The sequence below is a fragment of the Mirounga leonina genome, unplaced genomic scaffold, assembly GCF_011800145.1.
Source record: "Mirounga leonina isolate KUSES-001 unplaced genomic scaffold, KU_Mleo_1.0 Mir_151, whole genome shotgun sequence".
Classification (NCBI taxonomy): domain Eukaryota; kingdom Metazoa; phylum Chordata; class Mammalia; order Carnivora; family Phocidae; genus Mirounga; species Mirounga leonina.
Window position 1 is genome coordinate 71,845,947 of NW_023270377.1, and position 13,280 is coordinate 71,859,226.

The window sequence follows — 13,280 nt, forward strand, 5'->3', positions numbered from 1 at the left end:
ACCACCCCTCCTTCTATCACAGTGTCTCAGTTCCCTTCCAGTTTCTCCCAGTGGATTTATGCACCCCCTCACTTTGCAGCTGTGCTGTAACTGATCGCACACAAGCTTGTGGCACAGTTAGATGCGTATGTGTAACAGCGACGATCGTTACTGTGCAGGAATCACTGCTTGAAGTACGTCATGTGCATTTTCTCCTTTCAGCTTCCCCACAGTCATAAGGGGGTAGGTACTCTTGTTTTTCTAGTTTTAACTGATGAGGTGACCAAGGTGGGAGGTTAGCATCACTCATCAGGTCAAATCGTGGAGCTGAGAGTCACACTGGGCAGTGTGTCTCTTAACCACAGGTCTGTACTTTATGTGGTAGTTAACTAGTGGAATTGTGATTCGATAATGAGAGTATGAGGTGAAGATTCATCCACAGTCAAAATTACGTTCAAATGTCCCACTTTTCCCTCTGATACTGGGACAGACAGGTTGAGCCACAGATAAAGAGTCAGTTGCGTTAGAAGCTGGGATGTGCAGGAAGTACATTTTTTTAACAGTGGAATGACTCTTAATGGGCGGGTGCACATACTCTAAGAAGTATGTGGGATCTGAGATTCATTAAAGGAAGGGCATGTTCAGGCACCCCTTCTCGTTCCCATGGGCTCACAGGTTCATTGAGCAAAATGCCCTAGATATTGCTGGGCTATGCAAATAGTCACTTTATCAGTGCCCTTGAGTTAAATGAACTGTGATACCATTCCACTGTACACTGAGGACAAGGATCACTTCCATTGTTTTTGCCTTCACATGCAGTACTCAGGACAGTACTTGCACATGCTATGTGCTCGGTAAATACTTATTAAATTGGATTTAATCATAAGAGAAATTTGAAAGTCACCTTCGCAATATGATTCATGTGAGAGGTGAGGTTCCCTTAGTGTGACCACATAGGGCAAAACATTGTTCATTTCTTATTACCTGATGAGCCAGGGAAATTCTCTACTGATGAGGTCTTTCTGCGTAGCCTCATCATACTTAAAGCTGTATGGACTGATTTTACTGTGTAGTTCTTTTGGCTTGAAGAAAGCTCATAGAAATGAACTGGTTTGTTTTTGTTTCTGTTTTTTTGAGGGCGGGGTCTCAACTTGGTTGAAGTTCTTTCCTTGCTTTACCAGTTTTCTGGATATAGAGGCTTTAAGGTTTTCTGTGATCTTTTCCTTTTCTGTCAAAGGAGCATCTTGTATCAAATTTTGGATCATGATTTCCCTCCCCCCCTGGAGTATTGCTAACTCTAGCCCCTCAAAATAGATACATCACACACACACATTTACACATATATGCATACATATAAAACTCTGGGCCCTCATTGTTTATCCCCCTATAACAGTATCTTTCAAATGACTAGATTTGGCTTTCAACTCTTCCTTCTGCTCTGTCTGGTATAGAAGTCCACAGACAAGAGGGTAGCGGGAGGGTGTGCTGGGTGATGGCAGGAACAGTGGTCGGGGGGCTGGAGATGCTGGTTTCTACTCTCAGCACCTCCAACAGGCCCACTGTGTGACTTTGGGCCAAGGTTATATGTTTCTTGGCATCCTTTCCCTCATTACTAAGACCAAGAGAGTTGAATTAATGTGAGAATTTTACTCCAAAGTCTCGTCTCACATGCTTTTTAAAAAAATGATAGTAAAATATGAAGCTTACCGTTATAGTCCTATTAAGGGGAGAGTTCGGTAACATGGGTACATTCACATTGTGCAGCTGTTAACCGCCCGCCGTCTCTAGAACCGCTCCGCACTCTGAAGAGGCACCGCCTCACCAGTTAATCAGACTTTCCTTAGAGCAAGTGGAAGTAAAGGAAAGTTACCCACAGAAGATACTACGTTGCAGAATTGCTGCGGCTTTAATTGAACCCTGAGCTATTCTGAAATGTAATAGTAACCAGCTATTCTTGATACTTCCTGTGTTAGGTATCCTATGAAGCGCTGCACCTATAATTAACTCTTCTATTCTCACAGTACCCCTGTGAGGTTGCTGATGTCGTTGTCCTTATCTTATGAATGAGGAAACCGAGGTGGAGATTTTAAATGACTTGTGTGAGTCACGCAGCTTGGGAATGGTGGAGCCAGTCTTGGGGCCCAGCGCTCTGCAGCCCCCGTGCCCCACTGTGTGGTGGCCTCAGTCCTCAGCTGTCATAGCTGCCCGGTGCCTGGCTCCTGGGAGAGTCGCCAGGGCGAGGCTCACAAGGGCCACGGATGACCTCACTTAAGATTTTGGGTTTTATTTTCCTTCCTGGGGAGCCTGGGAGGATGACTTGGGCTGTTAAATAAGAGGCTTTTGCTCTAATCACTTTCTCTCCCCGTTATGAACACGTCCAGTGGCTGCGTCCAGTGTTCCAACTTATAAGGACCTGTTCAGCCTTCACTAACAGTAGAGTGCTCTGACGGAAAATGCAAAAATTCCATAAAAATGCTCTTGCATTTTGAAACAAATGTAGTTCAGTGATTCACCCTTGGGAGATAAACAGTTAAAAAAAAAAAAAAAAAAAAGTCCTGCCTATTAAAAAGTCATTTTTCCAGAAGGTCTGGAGCATAATTAACGGGACAGACAAAAATCCTTCTCTAAGACCTAAGGGACTTAGGGCAGGTGAGAGAATAAGTATTTATTTGTTATTTATGTATGTATGTATGTAATCAGAGGCTGCTCTCCCTTGGGCAGAAAAATCAGTAGAGGCTACGTAAATACACAACAGTAATTTGATTTCTTTTAAGGGGTACTTACAGTTTAGGATTTTTATTTTTGAAAGTCATTAACGATTAATATCATTTGGTTTAGAATGATAAAGTAGAAACATTTTCTTTTTTTTTTTATAAAGATTTTATTTATTTATTCATGAGAGACAGAGAGAGAGAGAGACAGAGGCAGAGGGAGAAGCAGGCTCCCTGCGGAGCAGGGAGCCCGATGCGGGACTCGATCCCAGGACCCTGGGATCATGACCTGAGCCGAAGGCAGACGCCCAACCGACTGAGCCACCCAGGCGTCCCTAGAAACATTTTCTTTAGTGAGAATAACTAATATCTGAGTACACATTTTGACTATTCGTATTACGGCCGGTGTAGGGCTCCAAGAGAAATCGCTGTGGGGCCACAGACACAGACGGGATGGAGGGAAAGAATGAGAGTCTGAGGCTGCCCGTGGGAACTGGCTCGGAGGGCAGGGGAGAGAGAGGTAGGGGATCAAGTGTGGAGACGTTACTTTGTTCACGTCACAGATGCGCATGGGTACACGTGTCACGTTGTCTCTCTCTGAGTAGAAGTCCGCCTGTTTGGGGGCAGTATGGCGTAGTGGGTAAGAGTACAAGTTCTAGAGCCAGGCTGTCGGGGAGCATTACTAGCCTTAATGTCAGTGCTCCCCTCTGCCTCTTTCCTGTATGAGTATTGGAGGATTACGTGCAGAGTGTGTAGAAGTATTGAGCCTGGCTCCTTGTTCGTCCCAGTAGCTACTTAGCTGCTTCTGTTCTTGATGATGGTGACGGTCAAATAGGGGACCTTTCTTTGTTCCCAGAGTTTCTTGTACAAGCTGTGGTGTGCCCAGATGGCTAGCACCAAACTTGGGGTCCGTGACAACTTAATAGATGCGTAATTTGGCATCTCCTAGCAGCAGTTTCATTATTTATAAACTGAGTATAATGATATCTGTGTTCCTGGTGTATTGAGAAAAATCCAATGAGAAAATATATATGAAAGCAGCATAAACTTTATATCACGCTCTGTGTAAGTGTGAGGCATGTTCTGCGTGTGTCCATTTTCCCGCATCCTTTTACAAGTCCTTTAGTCCTGCCTCAAGCCACATCTGTCTTTTTTTTAATATTCTTCTTAAAATTCTTTTATTTATAAGTCCCAGATGTCAGTGCTTGTAAGTGTGTCCATTAGGGGTGTGTGTGTGTGTGTGTGTATAGTTTACATATATGGAGAGAGAATGCGCTAGTGAGTGGGTGGAAAGCATGTCTGTAGCAGGAAAGGCAAGACATACATCACAATTTATTTCATAGAGTTTATTCAGTTTGCTCAAGGGTCCCCTCACAATGTCTAGAAAATTCTCTTCCTACCTCCTTATTGGCATGTCAAATCTCACTTCTTTTCAAGACCGCTTCAGTTATCACTTCTCGATGGAAGCCTGTTGTAACATCTCGTCTGAATTACTAGGATTCCCTATTCTGGACTCATGTTGCCCTTTGCAGATCTAACAGTACTTTTCATTATATTCCTTACATGATATTGTAATTTTTCTTTCCTATATCTGTCTTCTTTTCTAGCCAACAAACACTATCATCTTGGTTTTCTTATGTGACTGACAAAGAGCATCATAGATGCTTATTATATTTGCTTTCTTTTTTATTTGATGAGTAGTCAATCATTTAATATAAACTTACCCCTTTATCTTACATCTGAACAGAGATAATCCAGAGAACCTAAATGAGTTGCCCAGTATTATACAGCAAATCACAGGCAGAGTCAATACTAGAACTAGATTCTATGTTTTAGATTCTAGTTTCTTTTTATGTTTAGATTCTATGTTTAGATTCTGTGTTTTTTATTCTTTTTGGGTGGCTGATGAATAATCTGCGCTTGGAATATGAACATGATAAAGAGTTTAATACTATCATTACGGATAAATGCAAAGATACTATTCCTATCTGAATCGTAACATAATGTAAAATCTTTTTAAAGGATTATTTATAATGAAAATGAATATGGACATTTCCTATTCACTAGAAGTACCTTTTTATGGTAGTATTAAGAGTACTAGGTTTTTCTGTTGATGCCTCTGTAAACCTCCTTTCATGGTAGTTGGTTAGTTTAATTATTTTTTGTTACAGGTGGTATCTATTATATGGGTTACTGTTTCTGTATACTAAAAGTTATAATGTGAAATTCTTACATGTCTGCTAATTTTGTTCTTGCTCCCTCCAGGTTTTATTGCTTCAGACATGACATCAAGACACTCCAGTACCCAGTTGTGGTTAATCACACATTATCATGAAATGGGATCGTTGTACGACTATCTTCAGCTCACTACTCTGGATACTGTTAGCTGCCTGCGAATAGTGCTATCCATAGCTAGTGGTCTTGCACATTTGCACATAGAGATATTTGGGACCCAAGGGAAGCCAGCCATTGCTCATCGAGATTTAAAGAGCAAAAACATCCTGGTTAAGAAGAATGGACAGTGTTGCATAGCAGATTTGGGTAAAGTTTTAAAAATATTTTTTAATTACAGTTTTTACTTTTGTTGTATTCCATCGTTTAGCTAGGTCGCATCCATGCCCCCTCCCCTAACATCTTGTTATGAAGACTTTCAAGCATGCAGGCAAATCAAAAGAACGTCCCAGTGAACAGCTGTATACCCACTACCTAGATTCCTCCATCAACATTTTACTGTTGTCACATATCCATGCCTCCCCACTCATCAGTCCATCTTTAATTATTGATACATTCCCAAGTGAACTGCAGACAAAAGAGCCCTTTCTTCTAAAGACTTCAGCATGTATACCACTGTGTCGTGCACCGGAGTCTATTATTTGTTGACTTTTTTCTCTCCGGGTAAACAAATCTTAAGTAATACATTCTCAGAGTTTGGACGAATGCTATAAAATCCAAATCTCTATTGAAATTCAGACCTTTGCGTTACCTTGGAAGGTGACTTCAGGTAAAATGCTCGTTCAGTCAATTCCTGACCAGCCCACCCTCAGAGGCAACCAATAGTCTGTAGCATTCTGATTTCTCAAACCTTTACATAAAGTAGGTACACAGTTAAATAACCTATGGAATGAGGGGCACCTAAGTGGCTCAGTTGGTTAAGTGTCTGACTCTTGGTTTTGGCTCAGGTCATGATCACAGGGTCGTGAGATTGAGCTCTGCGCCAGGCTCCACGTGCAGTGTGGAGTCTGCTTGCGATTCTTTCTCCCTCTCCCTTCCGCTCACTCTCTCTCTCTCTCCCCCAAATAAATAAATAAATAAATCTTAAAAAAAAAAAGAACCAACCTATGGAATGAGTTCATCTTAAAAATGGCTTCTAAAGTTGTTTTTCTGTAACCATGGCAAAATTATCAGTCAAGAAAGAGGAAAAAAATTCCTGAACCAATTCACAATTTGCCCTGCTGGGATATCTCATTCCTATGGTGTTAGGGTAATGCTCAGTGTAGCTTTAATTGCATTATAAATAAGATTATTTTCATTTATAGTGACACTGTATATAAAACCATATTCAACTTGGGTACTGGCTGAATAATTACGCTAATGAGAACTGAATTGTATTCAGTTGTATTGGTTATCCATTTCAGTGGACTACGGAGAGTTCTCACTCTATTTGATTAAAAAATGGTTTATATTATATTCATATCATTGTAGTTATTGTGAGGCTGATGAAGGTTTGGACAGTATTAACTCTTGTATATAAATGATAATTTTTTTTTCTTTTTTAAGATTTTATTTATTTATTTGACAGAGAGAGAGCACAAGTAGGCAGAGTGGCAGGCAGAGAGTGGTTTATATTATATTCATATCATTGTAGTTATTGTGAGGCTGATAAAGGTTTGGACAGTATTAACTCTTGTATATAAATGATAATATTCTTTTTTTTCTTTTTTAAGATTTTATTTATTTATTTGACACAGAGAGAGAGAGAGAGCACAAGTAGGCAGAGTGGCAGGCAGAAGGAGAGGGAGAAGCAGGCTTCCCGCAGAGCAGGGAGCCCGACGTGGGGCTCGATCCCAGGACCCCAGGATCATGACCCGAGCCGAAGGCAGCCGCTTAACCGACTGAGCCACCCAGGCGCCCCTATTCTTATTTTTAAACACAAAGATGTTACATGTCCGGAAAATGTATTTCTTTTGAATTTCTTTAAAGTCTTTGCATTCATGCTGAGAATTATTTTACAGTGTTTTGCAAGTGTGAGAAGAAAAATATTTAGGATAGCATTGAAAGGGTATGGCTCTGAAGTTTTTTGTGGGCAGTTTTAGTTGTGGTGTAGAGGACTTTTGTGGCCATGCCCTGGCTTTTGGAGCAGGATGATTTGGACTTGAATCCTGACTTTCCCAGTTATCACCCCATATATCTATGCAGATATTTTAATCTATCAATTTACCTGCCCAAAGTGCAGGACTGGCTTATACTCGACTGGGGGGCAAGGAGCACTTTAGTGTTTGACACTGTGCACTGTACCTTCGGTATTGTTTCAAATGTTCATAACGTTGTGTCCAAGTATTATTCATGTCACTCAAAATCAATTATTATGTACCTCACATGGTTCTTTTTTTTTTTTTTTTAAGATTTTATTTATTTGCGAGAGAGAGAATGAGAGACAGAGAGCATGAGAGGGGGGAGGGTCAGAGGGAGAAGCAGACTCCCTGCTGAGCAGGGAGCCCGATGCGGGACTCGATCCCGGGACTCCAGGATCATGACCTGAGCCGAAGGCAAGTCGCTTAACCAACTGAGCCACCCAGGCGCCCCTACCTCACATGGTTCTTAATAAAATTCAGAAATTATTATACTTGCTTGGCAAATAATAAGCATTCAGATGGTTGCTGCTATTATAGTCCAGTGGTCTAGGGGAGATGGGAAATGTTGGCTTTGGTTGTGGGACTTGATAGGGAGTCAGAGTTGTTTTTCAGTAAGTCCCAACTAATTAGTTACTCGTTTTTCTTTCTTTTGGCCTGTAGCCTTCCAATTAGATACATGGATTTGTACAAAAATCTGTGTTAAGGTGTTAACCATTCAGGGAATAGTTCCTTGGTACAGAAGACCGCTCCCATGAGATTATCATTTGTGTGTAATTTTTCACTTTATACCCACAAATTAAGGATCACTCATTAGAAATCATGTTCCATTATTGATACTGCAAAAATACCAGTATTCTATTTATTTTTCTAACTTTTTATTATAAAAAATTCAAACATACAGAAAGGCTGAAAGAAGAGTAAGTATAATGATCATATGCACAACACCTAGATTCAACAATTGTTAGTTTTGCCATATTTGCTTTATATGTAGCTGTACCTATGTCTTTACTCGTACACTTGAAAATAAGTTACAGACATCACAACACTCTATTCCTAAATACTTCAGTATATATCTCCTGCATAATCAGTTCATCGCACCTAAAGTTACTGATAATTCTTTAATATCATTTAATGTCCATTTTCAGATTTTTTTAGTTTTCTCAAACAAGAATTCAGCCAAGGTTTACACATTGCATTTGGTTGTTTTGTCTCTTTAGGTAGCATGATAATTACCTATTACTGGGTAACACATTGCCTCTAAAACTTAGCAGCTTAAAATAACACAAATTGTTATCTCCCACAGTCATCTGAGAGTCAGCAATCTTGGGATGACTTAGCTGTCTGGTTCTGGCTCAGGATCTTGTAGGGCTTACACAGTCAAGCTGTCGATGAGGGCTGCAAGTGCCTGAAGGCTTCGTGGGGGCTGGAGGAACTCCCAGGATGGCTCTAGTCATGTGGCTGTTGGCAGGAGGCTTCGGTCCCTGGTCTGGGGGACCTCTCCACGGGGCTGCGTGAGTGAGTGTCCTCAAAACACGAGAGAACTGAGAGCGGAGAGGAAGCCATGTTGCCGTTTATGTCCTAATTTTGAAGATCTTCACTCGCTTCTGCCATGTTCTGTGTGACTGTCCAGGCCATGGTCAAGGCATGGGGAATTGAGCTTCGCCTCCTGAAGGGAGACGTTTCAAAGAACTTGCAGACATATTTTTAAACCACCACTGCTAGCATTGCCGTGATCTATTTAAACTGCACCTTTTCATGTTCTGTTATTTTTAACTCTTTGGTTCTGGAAATGGTAGAGAAGTGTATATGTTTCGGGAGATGTTCACCGTGGCTATAGAATCTTGGGGTTGATTAGAAGAATCAGGGAAAGAGGAACCAGTCTGGTGTAGTGAATGCAGTTGCTGATTTCTCTGCTAATTATTAAGGGTGCGCTACCAGGTGCCATCTCCCTGGCATGAGAAAGAGTCATCATCCCACACATTCAAAGCCATGGAGTGGGAGGAGAAGCATTCTCCACAGAAGGCTTGAGGGATCCCCAAGGGATCATTGGGTTGCAGAGGTTTACAGAGGCCTCTTGTTCCAATTTGGCACTTTTCATTATTTTGAGTGTTAAAGGAATCATTGTGAGTTGGTCAGCATATACATCAAAAAGTAATTTCATTCTCAAATGAATCATGCATGTATCTGCTTAACCCTCCTGGTTGGCGAGGAATGCCAGGGCTCTCTAATTGAGGAATTCTGAAATGAGTCATGGTTTAAGAAAGTGCTTGAAAGCCATTTAGCGTGAGAGTTGTGCTTTGAATCGAGGTCTAGCTGAGTGCTGTCTGCATGCATGACGATAGAGAAAGGGCTGTGGGTTTGGTCAGCGTCACTACGTCTCAGATGAGCAGCTCTTCGTAAAGGGATGGAGCAGTGCCTATGGAAGCCCGCCCTTTAGGTAGTGATACATTACCTCAAGTTCTCTGCCTCACACCGTCGGAAATTTGTGCTTGCACACTGCTGGGAGCTGTGGTGGAACATGAGAGCTTTACTTTTAAGGCCCTTGGAGGCTCCCACTTAACCTGTGAGCCTATTTTCCTGTGGACTTGAAAATATTGGCCTCTTGGTGGTTTGGTGCATTGGTTTATTATTCATCCAGATCTTTTTGTTTCAGAGGTTCAGGTGTTAACCTCAGAACTTCTGACTGTTTCCGGTCTTCGTTCTTTTTTCTCTTGTCACAGAAGTCCTCTCTCCAAAGTATTCCAGAGATTAATTACTCTGGGTATAGTGCAGCAGTGACCAGAAATACCACGAGAGGGCGCATCTGATTGGGGTCAGTTCGAAAATGCTTCAGCAACCCTCTGTGAAAAGGAAGTAAACTGACCCACCCTGTTGTCTTCTTCCTTTCAGGCCTGGCAGTCATGCATTCCCAGAGTACTAATCAGCTGGATGTGGGGAACAACCCCCGTGTGGGCACCAAACGCTACATGGCCCCTGAAGTTCTAGATGAAACCATCCAGGTGGATTGTTTCGATTCTTACAAGAGAGTTGACATTTGGGCCTTTGGACTTGTCTTGTGGGAAGTGGCCAGGCGTATGGTGAGCAATGGTAAGTATTTGATCTAATGTAGCAATGTCCTTCCCGAGTCCTCTTGATTCTACTGTCTTTAAAAGGGCAAAGGAAATATTTAAGTCCACATTGTCCCATGAATCATACTTATTCCTTGAATCATACATCAAGCTATCAGCATCTATATTTGATTTATGGCTAGTAGGTGGAATGCAGTGTCATTATATTTTAGCTACACAAGAGGAAATGAGGGTTGAAAAGAAGAATATTTCGGGCTGAGACATCTGGTCCTGGCACTGCCCCCCTGGTGCTTGAGTATAAGCCCCCAATAAACGCTGCCTAACTCTAAAAAAAATAAAAAAGAAAAGAATATTTCTGGAAGAGACTAGTTATTTTTTGGCTCTTCTTTTGATTGGTCCATATTTCATTCCTTCCTTTCTCCATCTTCCTATTCTGCCTTTCTTCCCACCCTCTCTCCTCCTTTGTTCTTCTCACAAGTGGGATTTAGCATGAGAAGAATGCTCCAGTAAATCTGAGGGTGAATCCTGCTATTTTAGATATTTTTACTTCTGAAATTTGGGTTATTGAGAAAAGGCTCAGGTTGTACACTCAGAATTCACCTCTTTGTAAGAAGTAAGGCTGTACCTTCTGAATTAGTGAAATTCAGATTCAGGAAGCCCTGAGTAGGAGGCTAATGCTCGTCCTCTTTAGAGTAAGTTGTATGAAATGGTCTTGTCTTCGTAGTTACAGGAGCATATGTCGGTCATTTTTAACCTGTGACCCCTACAATAAACTCTTAACTTATTCTTGTCTTTCATGTATCCAGATTAGCCACAAATACATTGTTGAACTTTACTGGAAGTACATTGTATTCTGAAAGCCCTATGTGTGCTCTTTTAAATTGCATATGCCCCATCTCCCCACAAAGTGGATTTTATGGTTGACTCTTGAATCACCTAAATAAACTTCTGTCTTCTCAACTGGAAGTCTTCTTTCAGAGGACATGTCTGAAATTGTTCCAGAAAAACAGGAAAGTGCCGTATATTTAGATTAATATTTATTTTCAAAGGATCCTTTCCCCTCCTAAAACTCCTTGGAATCCTGGATTTGAAGTATGAAAGACATAATGTGTGAATTCGCAAGGATTGAGATTCTTGGGGCAATCATAATTTTCCTGAACAACATAACCAGAAAATAGGAAGTTCTTTGAGGAAAGTGGCATCAGGGTAATTTACCCTAGTTTTCATGTGCAGTAATTCGAATTGGCACGTCTTCATGGTAGCTGCTGCTTTTCCTTTCCTTTTTTTTTTTTTCTCCTCTAACAGCACCATGCATCTGGCTTTGAGACCCTTAGCGGGTCTGTGAAAAGCAATGTTTCAGATTAAGCATAAACATAACATGCATTGCTACCTGACCGTTCTTTTAATTTTCTTTTTCTTTTCGTTCTTCTGATGGAGTCATGAACATTTTCTTGGTAATTGTTTCTCAATCGCTGGGAGCTTACCGACTGGCATTTTGTGCCATCAAGTGCCTTGAGAATTATCTGCAACAGAGAGATTGTTTTGCTGATTTATGAAGTTCTGAACTTTGCCTGGAATTGCACATCGACTTCATTTGCTCACCCCCTCCCCAATAATCCTTGAGCATCTTGGATCTGAAAATCTAATTTTAATTTGTTTATTTTAGCAAACAATTTAGAGAAGGATTGGCATCATACTAAACCATGCACTGGGGAACTTGCCCCCAGTGAAGAGAGTACTACTATCCCAGGGCCAGGATGGTAGCCAGCCAGCGGCGGCTGGGCTGGAGCAGCTCCCAGCAGGCCTGCATGATGAAAGCTGAGCTTGGCAGAAATGTGGGATTTGGGCTTTGTAAGAATTCATGTTGCAAACGCGTTCCCTGTGTCACAGGCATAAACCCAAGTGGCTCTTAAAGATCACTTGTGCTTAATAGGCGTCCATTTGAAATTAGAGTCATCGGTTTAAAATTGAGCTCAGCAAATGGTAGTTTGCATCATCTGTTCCGTGTTTAATGTTCTTTTGCTGAAAAAATCATGAAGAGTAGAGGAAGAGAGACTATTTTGGTTGTTTGATTGATTGACTTCCTGTTATGTCATCATTTAGGTGGCTCTCTGGTTCCTAAAATTCTGTGGGTTGAACTTCTCTTCTGTAGTGTGGTTGGATTGTTAGTGGGAGGTAAGGGTATGTTGTGTCTCCTTTTAAATCAGTTACTGTCCCTTGGCAGTGACTAATTTGATATTTTCCCCTTCTCTTTTTAGTCCCCCCTCCTCCCATGACTGTTCACAGGCGCGCGCACGCGCACAGATGGAAATCACTTTATCTGGACTCAAAATAGGTTTGCACGTGGGATTGAACACTTCTAGGTTTATTATTAATATTTTAGTTATTACTACACCAAAACGAAAATGAGTAGAAAGAAAAATAAGAGAAAATTTGCTCTTACGTTCTAACATCGTGTGCCTTTCCACTTCTCTATGCACCCCGTATGTTTTTGATTTTGTTATCATCATAGTATAGATACAGTTCTGTATCATCTTTTTTGTTCGAGTATGTCTTTTTAACATTAGTCTGTTTTTATTTTAAGTGGTCATGTGATATTTTATGAGCCATTTTCATGTTTAAGACATCCCGTCTCCTCCATTTGGGGCCTGTATTAGGTACCTTTGTTCATATAACTTTTTCATTTGGGGAATTACCTCTTAATCTGAAAACAAGTAGACCTAATAGGTCAAAGAGTATGGAGGTTTTTATGGCTTGACACATATTGCCAAATTGCTTTTCATAAGAGTTGTGCTAATTTACAATATCCCGCTCACCCCAGGGTGTGATGTACCTATTTCACTTTCTTACCAGCTTTAGGAACTGTCATTAAAAGGATATATATTTTTGAAATTATTGCATATAAAATGTACCTCATTTAAATGTATGAATATCTTATCTTAGGAAGGTCATTATAATTATGAATCCTTTGAGTTTCTGAGTCCATGATAAAAATTGATGACCAGATAGTTCTCCTGGAGCCGTATGATCCTCAAGTGAACCATGAGTATAAAAATACGTTGCATTTTGTATTTTCATTGGAATGTTACATTTATTTGCTGCTAATAATAAACTTCATGCTGTTTCTGTACAGGAAATGAGAATTAAGTCCATTTGCACATCTGAAAACT

At 40.9% G+C, this 13,280-nt stretch overlaps 1 protein-coding gene across 4 annotated transcripts in view; it reads left to right on the forward strand.

The window, feature by feature from the left end:
• ACVR1 (activin A receptor type 1) overlaps positions 1–13,280 on the forward strand; it is a 126,727-nt gene that overhangs the window by 96,139 nt on the left and 17,308 nt on the right. For all 4 annotated transcript variants that reach the window (XM_035007986.1, XM_035007988.1, XM_035007987.1 and 1 more), the window contains 2 exons: positions 4,956–5,231; positions 9,932–10,129. In XM_035007986.1, the coding sequence (XP_034863877.1) occupies positions 4,956–5,231; positions 9,932–10,129 (474 nt within the window). The remainder of the gene's footprint in view (positions 1–4,955; positions 5,232–9,931; positions 10,130–13,280) is intronic.